At 39.8% G+C, this 18,689-nt stretch overlaps 1 protein-coding gene across 2 annotated transcripts; it reads right to left on the bottom strand.

Moving 5' to 3' along the window:
• Positions 1 to 8,327: 8,327 nt before the first annotated feature.
• znf608 (zinc finger protein 608) lies at positions 8,328 to 15,691 on the bottom strand. 2 transcript variants are annotated; one of them, XR_008396456.1, is made up of 8 exons: positions 14,969 to 15,691; positions 13,874 to 14,009; positions 13,045 to 13,132; positions 10,631 to 12,899; positions 9,922 to 10,309; positions 9,691 to 9,830; positions 9,264 to 9,598; positions 8,328 to 9,173 (listed from the first exon to the last, which is right to left on the bottom strand). XR_008396456.1 is itself a non-coding variant. In XM_053680285.1 (7 exons), exons 1-7 carry the CDS (start codon positions 15,689 to 15,691, stop codon positions 9,431 to 9,433), a joined length of 3,912 nt encoding a protein of 1,303 aa, XP_053536260.1. In that variant the 3' UTR covers positions 8,328 to 9,430. The 2 variants fall into 2 exon arrangements, 1 of the variants encoding a protein (XP_053536260.1); XM_053680285.1 differs by having other exon boundaries at positions 8,328 to 9,598.
• Between the last annotated feature and the right edge of the window lie 2,998 nt (positions 15,692 to 18,689).

Below are 18,689 nucleotides of genomic sequence, written 5' to 3'. Positions count from 1 at the left end.
CCAATCTGCTTGACCCATCCGTAAGGGAGGTGACTGACAAATTACTTTTGGTGCTGGGGCTTCAGTGGCAGGATATAGGAGTTCCCTGCCAACTTGCTTTATAGGACAGTGACTACATCAGTTCAGTGGGTCCTGATGACAATGTCACAAGCATACAAACTACAGTTCTTCCACGAGCCTCTAACTTTCTCAGTGCTCAAGGCCCTATCAACCTCAGACCTGAACAAAATTCAGGAAGTTCCTTTTTGAACATACTGTTGGTGCTATAGAAAAGGTAGACTTTAAAGGGGTTTTATTCAACTTATTTTTTTTTTCTAAACAAGGCAGTTTCAGTCCAAGATCTAGATCTAAGAAAGTGGGGTGCAGTTTCTCAACACTGTCCCTTTTTACATGCTATGGGCATCAGATATTTTTCAAGCCACATGACTGGTTTGTGGACCTACAAATGTCTTATTTTCATGTTTATATGCCACTGAGCACAAATGCCTCTTAAAGTTTGCCTTCCAAGTGGTACACTTCACTAGGACCATTCGTGTTTTTCATGGTGCATACAGGTTGCTTTGTCTCCTCTGAAGGCCACTGGCATCAGAATATTGCTGTTTTTGTATAACTCAGAGAAGAGCTCCTTATAACCAAAGCAAGTCACAGTTCATCTGCATGAGGGTAGATTCACTGACAATGAGACTACTTACTGAGACAAGGTATTTGTGGTCCAATTACTGCTAGGGTCATCTTGTCTCAGTAAAAACCTTGTCTCTGTAAAAGGAGCCTGAGCATTAGCTTGCTGGTGGTGCAGGGCATTCCTAATAAAATAATTCCAGCTGTCCCTTGTCCCCTGTTCAATCAAGGCATAAACCACACCAATAAAGTGCTGGCTCAAATTTAGCCTATTACCCAAAAACACTTAAAATTCAACATAGAAGCCAATACTCACATCTACCTCTGAGCCCAGTTGGAGATAGAAAAAAAGACACCAGCCGTGAGTGAGAAGAAGCAAGGGTCCAGCTTTATTGGTTCCGTTCCACCACACGAGATCCACACCGATGAGAATTCTCAGAAGTGATCTGATACCCTGACCTTAAGCTCCAGTATTTATACTGTATTTACACAGTAACTAACCCATAGGTTTCAAGAAGACTATGATATCACAACCAATAGGGTTAAAAAAGAACTCATCTACCTTACTCTTATGTTCCAGAAAAGGACTATTCCACTTACACATAGAATCAAAACCAAGGGATTTTAATAACCCAGAGAATCAAAACCAAGGGATTTGAATAACCCGTAAAATCAAAAGTGGAGAGACAAAACAATCTAGAGTGACCTCGGTCTTACTATTATCTTGCGGGGGGGGGGCAGCTTGACTCAGCCACCCTTATAAATGGCTCCTCATGGTTCTCTCTTAACATTAAGGCCTTCCTTGCGAGCCTGCATTTCTAGTTTATAATTTATTTTCATATTTGCTCTATATCTCTATTTTATATATATAGTTATACTGCTTGAAAAACGGTTTACTGTACTTCCTACTTCATAATATCATTATATTACCCTTCTACTGTCCTACATATCCTATTATTCTGTTTTTTATAAAGAGTATATATATTATTATTATAAGATATTACCCTTATAATATCTTAATATTCCTTTTTATTATTCTTATAAAGTTATAGTAGTATGTGTGAGAGAGAGAGAGAGACAGAGAGAGACAGAGAGTGTGTGCGTGTGTTATGTCTACATGACCGCCCTTGACTGTACGAGAGTGTGTGTGTGTGTGTGTGTGTGTGTGTGTGTGTGTGTGTTTCAGCTCGTATACTTCTTTTTGACTTTTTTGACTAATAAACCATAGTGTATTACTCTTAAAGATCTAAGATCTTTAAAGTGTGAATCCAATTCAATATTCAATATCAGTCAATATCCGCCTCACACCGCTTCTGTGTGTCTTGGTGCCCGTCTTTTCTTCTTCTCCCCTTTACTGGATACTAGGTCTCCCTCATGTTTATTTCATGTCATTTTTATCCACAACAAAAGCTGGACATAGGACTAAAAGGACTAAAATATACATCTTTTTAGATAAACTCCATTTTCTACCTGCCAAATAACTGTAATGGTCATAAACTGCCCATAAAATAAATCCCTGAGATTGAAAGTTATCTGCCAGATACCCAACAACCAGCCATCTAAAACACAAGATTCCAGGCAACATTGGCTGTAAAGAGGGGCCAGAGTCATAAAGATGAAGCTGACTCCCAAAAAACATTGGACAATAGTATAGAAAATCTACCCACACATCTGGCATTATATGACAAAAGACACTTTCCTCTCAAGCATATGAAACTCTTTAGGACAGTCATAATACCCTTTTCAATGTAGTCTGTTGTATGATAATTGTATGCTTAATGAATATGTAATCCTTCCATTTTCCTATGTCATGTTTGGTCTTAAATGTATTATGCAATCATACTTGAAACTTTGGAGTAAGTTCCGTTAATGCACAACACTTCAGTTTCATAATTTATATATCCAATGAACATACTACATCCAAAAGTATGTGGACACCTGATCATCACACCAATATATATGTGTTTGTGGATAATCCCCCCCCTTCTGGTATAACAGCCTCCATTCTTCTGGGAAGGCTTTCTGCTTGATTTTGAAACATGGTTGTGGGGATTTGAGCTCATTCAGCTACAAGAGCATTAGTGAGGTTGGGCACTGATGTCCTGTGAGAAGTCCTGGTGGGCAGTCATCTCATTCATCCCAGAGGTATTCAGTGGGTTTGATCTCAGGGTTCTCAAGTTCTTCCACACCAATCTTGGTAAACTTTGTCTTTATGCACCTCACTTGGAGCACAGGGGCATTGTCAAGTTGTAACAGGTTTGGGACCCTTTAGTTCCAATAAAGTGAAACGTTACTGCTATAGCTAGAATGTCTAGACAGTTGTGTACTTCCAACTTTGTGGCGACAGGTTGGTAAAGGCTGATGTATTGGTGTAATGGACAGGTGTCCCCAGGAACTGCCAGAGGACAATTGTCAAATATCAACAGCACCAAATGAAAAGAGGCAGGAAAATAGGCACTCCTGACACTGACACTCCTCATAAATACATTCATCTGTGAGTTGGGCATTGGATTCCTATCCATTTGGATCATCAACTTCAGAGTTGTCTTTCGACTCTGGCTGATCTTGTATCTTGCTGATCTTCAGCATCAAGCTCAGTCACTGTCTACCAGTCTCTACCAAAGCCTTACAATCATAAGGCTTTCTACATGATCTCTGGACAAACTACTCCAATTGGATGGCTGTACTTTTGGTGTGATTTCTGCTAAAATTTTTCACAGAGTCAAAAGATTCCTGGACAAGCTGGCTTGACTAGATGTTCAGCACTATCCCTGTCAAACTGCACTTACTGAGTCATAGCCTAGCCAACTCAAATGAAGCCACTTCACTGATCAGGACCGCAGGACATAACTATCAAGCATCTCTACGTATCAACTTCAGTGTTGGCATGGTAGGTTTAATTTGCTTGTTATGTAGATCAACTCTTGATTAAAAGTATATTCAGTGTCAGAATAACCACTGCTATTTGCCCACTTTACAGAATATTATCAAGTCAAGTCAAGTAGATATTTATTGTCATTGCAGTCATATACAGTGTACAGTACACAGTAAGATGAAATAACGTTTCTCCTGGACCCAAGGTGCAAGATACATGTATGACATACACAGTGCTGATAGGACATAAATAAAGTACCACAGACGTAGGAAGGATGGAGGGAGGTGGTAAGGGAAACAGTTGGGGTATGTACACAGATGGGTAGCAGAGCAAATACTCCAATTACAAAAAGAACATTTAACATGATAATAAGACATTACAGTTAACACAGGGTCCAAAGCTGCAACTAAAATCAATTTAGTAAAAAGTGTCAGCGCAGTAATGCTTGTAAAACAAACATGAGATGAATGATGTTTAAAGTGATTGAATGCAATACTGTAATGAATCTGTACAAGTGTTGGTGAACTGTAAACAGTATGTCAGGGCAGTAATGAACAAAGTGACATGTGCATTATTATTTATTTAAAGTGTCTGTTCAGTAGCATGGAGGGAGTTACTTGGATCCCAAAGTGATGTGTGTAGGGAGGAGCAGTGTTCAGGAGTCTGACAGCCAGGGGGTAGAAGGGGGTTTCCCAGTCTGGCAGTGCTTGAGCGGATGCTGCCGAGCCTACTGCCAGATGGCAGATTGGTAAATGGATTGGGGGGGGGGGGGGGGGGGGGGACGTCCATAATGCTGGAGGGCTTGTGGATGCTGTGTGAGTGGAAATTTCCTGAACAGGGGATAGAGGCGCACTGATCCTGGGGGTTACACTATCCACCGTCCACACTGCACAACAAAATCAAGAAAACAGCATTAACTTATTATTAACTTATTATTATTATTATTATTAAGCGTCTTACCTAACACAAAATTTTCCATAAAACTGTCACAGTCAGTGTCCTCCTCTTCCCTGTGTCCCTTATTATGTATCCATGCACACAAATGGCTTGGGATTGAACTTTGTAAGTGGTGGATCCACAATGTTCAAAAACATCAGAGACAAGATGGTGTGGATGAGAAGGGATGAACGCTGTGAGCTACAAATGAGATTCATTCTCTGCTCTCAAGCCTTCTTTCAGAAAGCCTTCTTTTTTCAGAAATATTGTTAGGATAAGAAATATAATGTCACTACATGGTGCAGAAAAATTAGTTCATGCCTTCGTCACCTCTAGGCTGGATTACTGTAATGCCTTACTGTCTGGTTGTTCTAGTAGATGCATAAACAAACTCCATTTAATCCAGAATGCAGCTGCAAGAGTCCTTACTAGAACCAGAAAATATGACCACATAACCCCGATCTTATCCACACTGCACTGGCTCCCAGTAAAATTTCGCATTCCTTATGAAATACTACTATTGACCTATAAAGCACTGAATGGTCTCACCCCACAGTAACTGAGCAAACTTTTGGTCTTTTATGATCTGCCACGCTTACTGCGATCAAAAGGTGCAGGCTATTTGTTGGTACCTCAAATAGTGATGGCTACAGAAGGGGGAAGAGCTTTCTCTTACAAAGTCCCACAGTTATGGTACAGCCTTCCAATTATTCTAATTATTGTTCGGGACTCAGACACAGTCTCATTGTTTAATTCCAGGCTGAAAACACATTTGTTTACTCAAGCTTACCTTGAATAAATTTTTTTCTTTATGCAAAGTACACAGTCTTATCCATTACGGGATAGTACGCATACATAACCATCTCTTCCTCTCTTTACCTCCCTTGTTCTGTCAAGCCACACATGATATTATGGAGATGCCAGTGATCCTGACCCTTTCTGCTCTCCAGACCTGCCTGATCCATCCTGATGCATTACCTCTGGATGGAGATCTCATTAACTGGAGGCTACAGCCTGCCACTGAGGATGACCCCAAGCAGTGCAACCTAGAGATTGCTAAAATCTGTATCCTGTGTTTATATGTTTCTGTAAAGCTGCTTTGAGACAATGTCCATTGTTAAAAGTGCTATACAAATAAAACTGAATTGAATTGAATTGAAAGGTCCTTCGTGTTTATGGCCCTCCTCTGAGCCGCTAACCGTGCCTTCAAACGTCCAAATGCGCACTCGATCACCATACGTGCTTTGGAAAGCGATAGTCCATAGTACTGCTCCGTTGGGGTAACTCCGCCATTGGGATATTCTTTCATGAGATATGGATAAGCTGAATCACCTAGAATAAACAAGAGTTTATGGCAAGAGGGAACAGTCCCATATTTTAGGTTGCCTCTCAGTTGTGAATTAGCAAATATGCGCGTCATGTACACTGCCCGGCCATTTAACAACAGTGTCCGTGAAACAGTACTTGTGGTCACACAACGCTTTTACCTTCAAAGACTATTTACCCTCCCTCTTAATAAAGTCTGTGGAATTAGACAAAGGATTTTTGACCTCGACGTGTGTACAGTCAATTGCACTGCGGCATACATATGTCTGATAGAAGTTGGTGACAAGTCCATTAACTTTGGGCTCTGTTTTCAGTGTCTTGATTTAGTCTGGACTCAGAACGATAGTGGTGGCCTTATACATGGTGAAACTAGATTTGTTGCCGATTGCTCTAAACATAGCTTGCCTCTTGCGCATGTAGGCAGCTGCAGTATTATAAAATACAGAATTTAACTGCACAATGGCTGCAAAAAATGACAACAAAGCCAGCAAAGCTTGCACTTCAGTCTCCATGTTACTGTTTATACGGTTGTCAAGGTAGCGTAATGGTCATATGATAGGGGCTTAATGAATCAGGGAAGGATATGCAATGATCCAGAGAACCCAATCAGGGAACAAATGTGGGCAGCCACGCCTGCATTTTCAAATTCTCCGTTTTGGTCAGTTTACACTAAAATGCAACCCGGGAGTTTTCAAACTAAAACGGGGTCTTCAGTGTTTCCAAAAGTCTTCATTTTCGAGGGTCGAAAAAGCCAGAGTAGTGTAGAGGACAGGCGTAACCATAGCAAAAGTTATGTGTTTTAAATTGAAAATGCACTAGTGTGAACAGGGCCTTACAGAACAACCTGGCAGCCTCCTTGTTGCCGTCCCAAATGTAAAACAAGATTTGGCACCCTCAGCTAGGTTGCCACTCTGGCCTATTGGACTAAATTGCCAGCTGAGATCTGTGGTCTGTGTATCCAGAACACATTTCTGAACAGTGGAGCCCCTAGCACATAGGCCATGTATGCCCTTAAGTGGAAATTCTGTAAATGAGGTAATGATGCAAATTGACCTTTTGGACCTCTGCTGCTGCTACATGGGCATCACCATGCACTTTCTATAAAAAAAAATTTACATTTCTCAATGTCAATTTTAATGTAATTTTAATGTCACTTCTCCCAGTGGTGTTAGAGTGGGGGTTATATCCGAGCACCATTCAGGCAGGCATCGTTGGCTAATGTTACCCAATTGTCACACAACAGCCTTGGTGGTTATCATGGGTAAAATAGAATGATAGTTACACACAGATGGGTGTCAAAATACACTATGTTCTTACTCTTGTTACAAATTTCAATGGCAGAGGAGCAATGGAGAGATTAGGCTAATTTAATAATACTCAGGTGCCACAAAGATTTTGTTTTTTAGCTAATTAGAAGTAAATCTAATACATTAGTGCAAACAAAATCAATGTGTAAGTGTAGACAGTGTGTCTTTGACGCAGAGAACCAATTCTAAGATATACTGCAAGATTGGGAGATGGAAAGGGGGTTTATGGAGTGGATAATGTCTATCCATTGGAAATGTGTGTCTATCGTGTAGACCTTGTGAGCTACACAAATCCTGAGAAAAATAAGAAAAACGTGTCTCCCTTTTTCATTACCTGATTTTCTGTGTAGTTTTTGACATGGATCATTTTGGAAAGGTTTTACCTGGAAACCCGGAAACCATATTTAATGATATTAGCTATTCAGGGACATACATGCTATTTTGGACACGACTGAACAAAGTTATGTCTAAAATTGCTCAAGACAATCTGCTAGACTGTCTGCTGGATAACTGGATGAATTATATAGCTCACAGTCTAAAGTGAGAGTGTGATTTCAGTTGAACTATATTGTTTAAGCTTCACTCCGGATGGATATACTGTAGCTAGGAATCCAGGGCTACCTGACAGTATATGGTTTTGGGCCCCTGGAAATGTCACCACTTTTCACCTTAATAGTGATGACCTGGTGCTGCATACATTTACAGGGTAGTAGATAATTGTACAACCAAAGCTAATAAGTATTTTAACTATTCTTATGTCATGGAATGTAGCTACAATTACAGGTTGGTGAAATATACTGCTGAGCACTTAATTCATTACAGATCAATCCATCAGGAAATGAGAAATTAAAGGGGGGTGGGGGCGTTAACACTTAAAAAACTTAATATTTTGCTTGCAGATCATTTGTTTAATTATTTTGGCACCACTTGTTCTGAAACAACAGTAAAGCATATTTTAAAACAAAAGGGATATCAGAACATTCCCATGTACTCTATTCATAAAAATCCTAACAGCTGCATTTATCCTACACATTATATCATTCTTTTACAACATATTTGTAGACTTCACAGCCTATGCCTTCTAGTATGGGTCCTATTTTATTGCCATATAGCATTATATAGAGCGTTATTATATAGAATGTGATATACACAAGCTTTAATGTACATGCAGATGAATCATGTACAAAATATGTGCTATGTGTAACTATCTGTGGTCAGTGTAAATGCAGCATAAATAATGAAGACATCTATAAACAATGTTTACCTTTATTTGGGTTGACAAACGATTTAAGGCAAGAACAGTATAAAAAAGCAACATAATTTTGTGGTACAGTATAGTTGACATTTAGTAAAACCTCATGACTGAAAGGATGAACCAAACTACAACACTGACATATATTTCCAAAGATGTGCTTGTAAACATATTTAGGTAATGCAGCACGATTCAAGTAATAAAGGGTACTACTTTATCCATGTAAGTGAGGTTGGATAGACAACCATACATTGCACTGAAAACAACTGTACATAAGTTAGTATTGATTGCTTGTTAAACTATGTACAAAATGTACATCACAATAGTACTATATGGCACTGAGACATGTTGAGTAACTCTTTTCACTGAACACAATACAGTCGATTAATGGCTATGGCCAGAGCAATTTCATGTTAATAGGTTAATGCGGACATATCCACTGTACAGTCACTTGTAATCTACTGCAAATCATCCTTTAGCACATAGAGGTTATAAAATATCAAATACATTCAATATCATAGTACACAACAATACATGTGCATTCTACCAGCTAGATGTAGTCATTTACAGGCAGAGTAATTACAGAAAGGTTTACATGTTTGTCGTTTATGACAGGCACCCAAAAAGCAAATAGCATATATTACAAAACCTTATCTCACCAGGGTAATGCCATTACATACCTATACAGTATTTCATAACATTATTAACACTGCATTGTACCTCTAATGTTACATTCATTCATTAAAAAAATGAAAGTAGCCTCACATGGAGGCAATGATTAACACCATGGAATTGATGTTTATGAGTCCTTGTGTGAGCCAGGAACATGTAGTTTGAACTCACATCTTCCCATCATTCTCTGCAATTGTAAAATGAATAATCAGTATTCATAAAACACCTACTAAACAGACAGCAGCTTTTTCCAGTCAAGCAATAAGGCCATACATACCACAGGAAGTGGTCTGTGTGGTTGCCACTTGCTGACTGGCACACATGGCTACTGTACTCAGACCTTCAAAGATGTTTAAACCAAATATTAGAGCGAAGATCCTCTTTTTCTCACCTGGCAACCACCTTTTATGCCTTTTGTGAATATTAACCGGTACTGAGATTTGTTTAGCTTTTCTTTTCACCTTGAAATTGGTCATACTGCCCCGACACAAGAGAGTAGCTCATGCCCAGATGAGTGTGATGATGTGTATGAAGGTGGTGAGCAAATGGAAGAGTTTCTCTCTCGCGCTCTGGGTCCCTGTCCTCCTGTTCAGGACCTCCTGGCTCCCCAGGCTGAAGAACGTGAAAAAAAAAACTCTGAATGAAATCACAATTCAATTAACATGAAAACATTGTGTGATTAGGAACTTTCTGAACAAACCCACCACAGGACATTTTCCATGGTATGGATGGTTGTGATGTGGCAGCAGCTCAAGGTCTGTAGGGTCAGAAACTGTCTTGCTGTGCTGCATCCCACTTGAATCCTCCCTCTCAGGTGTCTTCCCATACATAGGGTAATGGAAACCTAGCAGGTGTAAAATTTACTGAATGATTGTTGTTAAGAGTAAAAGAACCTCATGTAAAGAGAAATTTTTGAGAAATCCATCCAACATTACCTGGGTAGTTGTGCACCAGTGCTGGTGACATCACACTAAAGGATGTGTTATTTGTCTCACAAAGATGTAGGTATGGGTAAGAGTGCTGGTACTGGATGTAAGATTGTTGAGAAGATGACACAGCCACTCTTGTATTCTGTGGGTTTTCAGAGGTTTCACTAGGTGCCTTTTCCACCTCTGCTCTGGTACTCTCCTCGATGTCTTCAGAAGGTGTCTCACAATGTACATTTTGGAGCTCAGCTTCCAGTCTGGGCTGTGGCTCAGGAGGCACATGCCAATCTTTCCCCTTGTCTGGGCCTATTTCCTGAGAGACCTTGTTAACCTCTTGATTTTGCTGCTTCACATATTTGGACTGAAATGAGTGGCTCCAGGACTGTGATTCTGAAGCCTAAACCCAGAGGAACATCTACCGTCAAACAGTTTAGGGTTTTACAACCAACGCAATCAGACATCTACAATGGGACGTCCATTGTCATACAACAGAAGCGATTGTTAGTTTTAAAGGATAAAGGGGCAAATCTGAGAATTTGAATTCAATATTAGTTACATCAACATCAATTAGGATCCTCAGGGCACAATATTATACTTATTACATGATACACATATTTTAAAGACTGTGAAATGTTACACTTAAATCTAAGACATTTCTAAAAATGTTTAGACATTTTCAGAAAATTTCAGAAAATGTGTAGTAATGTCAGAGACTTACATTTAGATATGTTATATTTGTATCCACATTTGTTTTTGCATTTTGACATTCTGAGTTGAAGTCTTCAGACTCCTTGTTAAGCCCCTGGTCTTTTGTTATTGACATAACAGAAGACTTCACCTGGGGCTGCTGAAGAGATAACTGTTTGTCCAACTCTACATAGATGAAACCAGGTTTTGCACAGCTGATTTTAGCAGAGTTTGTTCCCTTATGAATGGCCACAGATGATGATATCATCTGTTTTGTATCCTCTTTTGTTCGTTCTTTCTGCTCAGGTCCACGTCTAGCTTGGGCTCTGCTATGTTTGCTGCATTGCACATCATCACAGCATGTCTCATTCTGTTGCCTGTGATTGTTTGGAACTATCATTACCTTCTGGTCTATAGGAGCATTACGAGCATACTGTCCATAGTACAAGGACTGAGCTAAAGCAGTCTGCGTTTGTGTGATAGCTAATTGAAGCTGTGACTGAGAGCTGGTATCAGCAGTTGATTCTGAGGTTTTCAGATCCTCACTCAACTCTCGAACATCCTCCTTAGTTCTAGCATAAGGTGTTGAAACCTTTAGGAAAGCAGCAGAGTTTCCTTGTCCAGAGTGCATGTAGCCTGGAAGACCATAAGATTCATATCCATGACTGTGAGTTGATGCCTGAATTTCTTTTCCCAGGGCTGTAGTGACAGAAGTAATTGGAATCTTGGGATTGATATTTCCATTCAGATTGGAATCAGGAGCTGAGTTTCTCCTTGATCTAGAATTTAATCCTCCATCCTCTGCCACATCTGATATGTCTGAGTATGCTGGACTGTTGGTCTTGGTAGTACTACTGTCACAGTTTGAAAGTGTGCCTGAGTCCATTCTTGCAGAGCTCCCAATAGAGGGACTGGGTGCATTGTCAGTGAAAGTGTACACTTTGTCAGCTTCGGCTCTGATACTTGCCATTCGACTTTCTTGAGTTTCACTAAAACCGTTAACAACATCCTGCTTGCTCAGATGCTCTTTTAACAAGCTAACCGGTAAATCCTTTCCTATACTTTTTATATCATCTGCTTTTATGAAAGCAGGATCAGCTTTTGGACTTCTTGAATCTTTATAATTTCTATCCTTTAGCCTGTGCTTCTCCTTTCTCCTATTTTCCTTGCTTACCACTATGGCTGCATTTGCCATATTAACTTGTGCAACAATATCCAATTTTGGCTTGATGGGTTTCAATGAAAGATTCTTAGTCTTTGTAAGAGCAACAGATGGTGAAGGTTGATGAGAGGAGCCATCTGTGACTTTACTAGGAAATGTAGGAATAGCAATAAGCTTTGGAGGTGCAGGAGTAGTAACAATAAACCTGTTGGTCCTAGTTTTGGCTGAGCACCTTTCAGCAACACCATTTTCCTTTTTAACTTCTCTCTTATCAATGACACCCTCAGCTTCAAGTTTGGGCATCTCTATAGATGAGTTACGATCTGTAATAAGGCAGTTCTCAAGGACTACAGACATGTTTGAAATAAGTGGCAGGTTGTTTAATTCATCAGTGGGTCCCTCTTTTCCAATCACATTCCTTCGTTGCTTAGAGTTTGTGGTGGGACTGTGATCACTGGTGAGTAGTAACTTTCTGTTCTTTAAAGATCCACCAGAATTAAGCTTATACATGGTTCGTGGCTTCTTGGAAATAATATCGACATTCTCACTGGAGTCAAGGGGCATGTTGTTGAGCGATTCATCATAATCAGAGAGCCGGTCCTCACTCTCTGCCTCAAACTCTTGCTTGCTGGTGCTGTCCAAGTGTGCGTGCGATTGGTGATAGCGAAGCCCATTAATATGTTTGTATTTCTTGTTGCAGTTAGGGTGTGGACAGTCAATTAGCATTGGTGAGGCACAAACTTGGTCCAAAAACATTGGATCAGATTTCCCCTGTGGAGTGGATGGAGCACTCCTAGATTTGGTGCGGATTCTTTTCCCATTTCCATTCCTAATGTCCTCAGAAACTAAGGTCAAATCTAGATCTGGTGGAGCTTTGCTTATCCTTTTGCCGCACATAAGTGAACTTGACTTAATGTCCTCTACTGAAAAGTATGTAGGGTTCCTACAGGTACTAAAGTTTAGACTTCCTCGTCTCCCTTTGTTGCCTATGCCCACGCCACGTCTCTTATGAGTCAGTCCTCTTATCTTGGAGAGACCAGGTTCTATCACAGGCTGATCAGGCACTGCCAATCTCATCCGTTTACCCCGTCCACGCCCACATGTCATTTCAGAATCACTCATTGGAGACTCACAAAACCTATTGAATAAAAATGGAACATGAAAATAATTGCATTAATGATTAAAACCATATAAAACATATTTGTTTAATTGTAATCTAGGAAGAAAAAGTATTACATCAGAGATTTCATCTATTTGTATACATGAAAATATTGAACTGTTACCGAGGGGGAGCCCAGTCATGTTTGGTACAATCTAAGAGAGTTCCCACATAGGTCCTTTTTCTCCATGTCACATTCACAACAAGCACCCCTGAAGTCAAGCAATCAGACAGAAATAATAACTGGCTATGAGTCATAAATGGCTTACATAAATATCCAAAAATATTTAAACAGTTCTGCATAATAATGCATAATTCTGCTATGCCTTAAGTGCCCTTTCTCCATCAAATTGATCACATTTTTATAACTTGTACATAACATGTATATAACCTGGACAAAACTCCCACAGAAAATACTGTTAATACACAACATATTTATTTAACCCTGTTTTACTATATTTTTGCATATATTATCTCTATAACCTGACTTATTTTCTTCATATTTTGATACATAGCCTACAATATAAGCAATTTCTTGTATAGTATTTTGTCTGGATTCACTATGTGATTGATCTCAGTCAGAGTTGTTAGGACGGTGTTCTAAAATTTTAATTTGCTTAATCAATATGCACCCAGTGTCTCCACTGCCCTCAAATGCTTAAACGCTTTAGTAGGTGATTCAGTCTCCCAGCTGCTTTGTAAATGTAGCCCAATGGTGCTCATGGCTCATGGCAAGACTTGTCTTGCGGCCTTTTACATGTATTTGTCACACATGTACAGTATAAATTAATGAATCACATTGTTCCATCTAATTTTATTTACACGTAGCTTATGAAATATATTTTATTGACTCTTAAGGGGTATAAAATTAGGGCAACAAAATCAAATTATGTGGTATCTTTAAAGTAATGCATCATTGTATGTAATCCAGTAGCTCAATTACACGTCCTTACCCTCCTCTGTTTCATGCCAAACAATCCCTTCCAGATTTACACTTGTTCCTGGTTGACATGGCTCCATGTAGTTTGACTCAACAGCTCTTTCAGCCTCTTGTGTATTGGTCCCCACTGATCTGGTTTTTATACTTAACTGATAAAAGAGAAAAGAGCAGGTACACAGTGGATATTTCAGTATGCATAACTAAAATCCTTCCTTATACTACGTATGTAAATATATATGACTGTAAATATATTTAACTGGATAAAGGACATAAGATAAATATCAGAACAATGTAGACATATAGGGACAATAGAAAGCAAGGGGTGGTGGGGGGTGGGGGGGTGGTGGTGGAGACTCTTACTCCTCTCTATATTAAAACAGTAAATACCACATGAAATCACATCACACACACACACACACACACACACACACACACACACACACACACACACACACACACACACAGTGCTTTTGTCCCAATTGGAAGGAGTGATTCTGCTCAGGTCTCCAATAGCAACAGCCATCAAAAAATCAAAAGGGGTGTCTAACAAAATACAGAGGAAATGGCTGACAACAACTGAATACCTAGAAGTGATGTATTTATAACCAATAATCCCTTGTTCCTTTTTTTTTTTTTTTTTAAATAATGCAATACGGAGGATTTGTGTTTTACTTCCAATATCTATCTCTTTACCGAAGATGTAACCAAACATGACTAATAAAGGACCACATCACTGCTCGTTTGGCATATAGCATTTTTTGTTTGCATATGAGAGCTCCTTTATCGCAGTTCACACGCGCGCGCGCACACACACACACACCTTTACATTCATTTAAAACCTTCAGCGTATTTCACATTGAAATTGCTCATGACACATTTTATTATGATGTCCCTCACCAGTAATGCTCACATATTTGGTCGTATATCAGCCTGTAGGATTGAATTATCGATTGCACTCATCATCAGCCTGTGATGAGATGTGACACACGGCACAAATTTAAACCCCTAACGTTTGTCTATGATTATCAACAAACGGACGCCATTCATGTTGAACGAGCGGAGACTGGCGCAAAGAAAGCATCCTAACAAGGATCGCTGGCTGTCTTACCGTTTTGTGGTTGAACTCTCTCTCGCAGCTCCGTCCATCCTCCTCCACAACAAAAGCACTAGCCCGTATCCCCTTTGCGTCCATTTCGTCCCTGTCCATGACCGCCGTTCCTCCGTTTGCACAATAGCACGCGCTCTCTTCGTTCCTCCCGAAAGCACGACCATTCTCGAATTCAAAGGCTTCGCCGTGCTTCTCTTTACGCGTCCGCACACAGTCCTTATCTTTTTTAAGTCCTTTGCCTTGATGTTTTCCTCTCTTGCCCTCTTTGCCTTTGGCGCACGGAGCGCTTGCATCATTCGTATTCATTTCGAATGCCTCTCCGGGGCGTCCTTGAGCTTCACGCCGCTTGGCGATGCACACTTTGGGAAGCGCGCGCGGCGGCGGCGGGTCGAGCGACCGCAATTTGTCGCCGCCGTCGCTCGCGCAGGAATTGCGCCGCTTCTCTTTGAATCTCCTCACCTCAGTGCAGAAACTGGCGGCGGGACTCGTGAGGCCATCGAACGCGGCGCTGGCGCTTTCCGCGGCAACACCGAACGGCAGTTCGTCCGCGGTGCTTTTTACGGTCAAAATGCGATTCATCTCCGATTTCCGGCGGTCCTTTTCCAAATCAGCTTCCAGGTCGATGATCAGATCGCCGAGTCCGATCTCCCAATCATCGCCACTGTCGTACGCATCAACTCCGTTTGCCTTACTACTCTGCCCAGCGGAGGAAGTGACTGACATTCTCCACATTGAATATCTGACAGATAGGGTGATGAGTCCTAAATCAACAGGATGGGAGGGTATTAGGTATTAATGACTCATTATTATTTCATGGTAAACAGCATATGCCAAATTTCTTGGCACACCTGACCCAGTGATTACCTGGCATTAGTAGTCTTCTATACATGAATCTGATTAAGGGTCATTCCACGCTTTTTTAACACTGGTGAGTATGTATATTTAGTTACTTTATTAGGAGCACCAAGGGGTGGCATTGGCCCCCCTAAAAATCTGGTGGGCCACCCCAGGTGCCCCCTGCCCAAAGATTATTTTTTTTCCCCAATTGTCAATCACAACCCGTGTACTCCGGTACACTAGGTGGCGGTAAGTTGGTATAGCAAGCCATTAAAAAAATTGCAAAGAAGAACAATAAAGCTCACACTATATATACTCAAAAAAAAAAAAAAAAAGAAACGTCCTCTCACATTCAACAATTTTTATTTCCAGCAAATTTCTTAACGTGCACAAATATTTGTATTAACACGAAAAGATTAAACAACTGAGACATAAACTGAACAAGTTTCACAGACATTTGATGGACAGAAATGGAATAATGAGTCACTAAACAAAGAGGGGGTCAATATCAAAAGCAACAGTCAGTATCTGGTGGCCACCAGCTGCTTTAAGTACTACAGTGCACCTCATCCTCATGGACTGCTCCAGATTTGTCAGTTCTTCTGAGATGTTACCCCACTCTTCCACCAAGGCATTTGCAAGTTCTTGGTCACATCTGGGGGGACTCATGGTTACACGTCGTTTGTCACGGCAAGGAATATGAGATGTCCTACCTGGCTCCCTGTAGCACTGTGTTCGGTGTCTTACATTACAGACATTGCAGTTTATTGCTCTGAACACATCTGCAGTCCTCATGCCTCCCTGCAGCAGGCCTATGGCATGTTCACACAGGTGAGCAGGAACCTTAGGCATCTTTCTTTTCTCCTGGTGTTTTTCAGAGTCAGTAGAAAGGTCTCTTTGGCGTCCTAAGTTATTTTAACCGTGACCTTAACTGCCTACTGCCTGTAAACTGTTTGTGTCTTAAGGACTGTTTCACAGGTGCATGTGCAATAATTGTTTATATACATGTGTGTGTGTGTGTGTGTGTGTGTGTGTGTATATATATATATATATATATATATATATATATATATATATATATATATATATATAGTACTGTGAAAAAGTTGTAGGCACATGCACAGAAATGCTGTAGAGCAAAGATGCATCAAATTAAATGTTTCAACATAAAAAAAAAAATACAGTGAAGTGCAGTAAACAGTAGTAATTGAAACAAAGTCGATATTTGGTGCGACAAAAAATATAAAAAATAAAAATAGTAGTTTCCGGTACAATTTGTGCAGTTTCATAAGGAAATTATCTGTAAGTTTTACTGAGCATCTTGCAGAACCAGTCACAGTTCTTCTGGAGACTTTGACTGTCGCATTTGCTTCTTATTTTTGCAGCATAACCCAGCATTCATTTTTTTTTTGTCTGAAAAGTGGTCTCTTATGTAATATGCTGCTTTCTTTAATGACATACAAAAAAATTTCTGTAACATTTCATTTTGTAATAGAAAACTAATATTCAGGATTTTAAAATGTTTTTTGTACTGTCCTGATAATGTAAAATCTATAACAAAGTTTGTACTAAAAAAATAGGGTGCCTAAAACTTTTGCATGGTACTGTGTGTGTGTGTGTGTGTGTGTGTGTGTGTGTGTGTGTGTGTGTACATATATATATATATACATATATATATATATAAACACACACATATATATATATATATATATATATATATATATATATATATATATATATATATATATATATATATATATATATATATATGCACACACACACACACACACACACACATATATATATATATATATATATTAGTGAGTCTTATTGTTCTTTGGTGGATTGCTATACCAACTTCTGTTCTTTCGTGCGATACTCAACCATTAGTTACCAATGGCCCGATAGGTCAGGATCACAGTGGCAAAAAGACAAAAAGAAAAATATGACAAAAAAGAGCTCAGTAGCCTTCCCAGGACACCAGCCTTGTGGCTTTGCTATGGTACCCAAGGAAGAGGCCACAGAATTCAGGAATTTTAGCTGACCTTGGAGCTCCATTTACAGATACACAAACTTTCCATGGCTGACCTTGGTGTGCTCTCCTGGGCTTGCTCTCTCACCTCACACTCATTGTAAACAAATGCTCATAGACCAGTACAGTAGCTCAGCAGCTCACCACTTTTAGTGCTGGTTTCAAGCTGTTATAACTTGCATAGTAACATAGAATAAAAAAATGCACATATAATTTTTCCATAGTGTGTGTACACTGCTTAAGCATACTGGCATAGGTTACTGTTTCTTGTTTTGGATACCATATTGGTAACACCATTACAGCAAAGACTGTATAATAGACAACTGCAAAAGTGTGCTCTCTCTGGATTTTAAATCGATGATCACAACACACAACAGTCTGACCAAAACATGGTTTCTCTGAATTCCTGAAAAGAAAACCTGCCCTGCTGATGGTGACTCTGCAAAGCTAGCACAGAGCTTTCACTGAAGAAAAGAAGGTATAATGTACATCCATCCAGTTTTTATGATATTATTAAGGAAAATGATTAGGCATTAAGATAAGTCAACACATTTTGGCTCATATTTGACACATACCTAGTCCTAGACTAATCATGCTGCCAGCTATGTACTGTAGTTAAAACTACTGAGTGCAGTTGTAAGTTAGTTAGCTAGTAAACGTAACCTCCTAGGCCACCGCACCAGATTTCATTTCACTGTTTATTGTTCAGCATCCATGCTATGGTCAAAGTCACTGAGATCACATTTTCCCCCATTCTCATGTTTAATGTGAACATTAATTGAAGCTTTCACATTTATTTTAGCTTTCACAGGCACAAAATTGAGTGCTGTATCTGTTAAGGCATGATTATTT

The sequence above is a fragment of the Ictalurus punctatus genome, chromosome 5 (assembly GCF_001660625.3).
Source record: "Ictalurus punctatus breed USDA103 chromosome 5, Coco_2.0, whole genome shotgun sequence".
Lineage (NCBI taxonomy): Eukaryota > Metazoa > Chordata > Actinopteri > Siluriformes > Ictaluridae > Ictalurus > Ictalurus punctatus.
The sequence above is the reverse complement of the archived record's forward strand: the minus strand, read 5'-3'. Positions and strand labels throughout refer to the sequence as shown.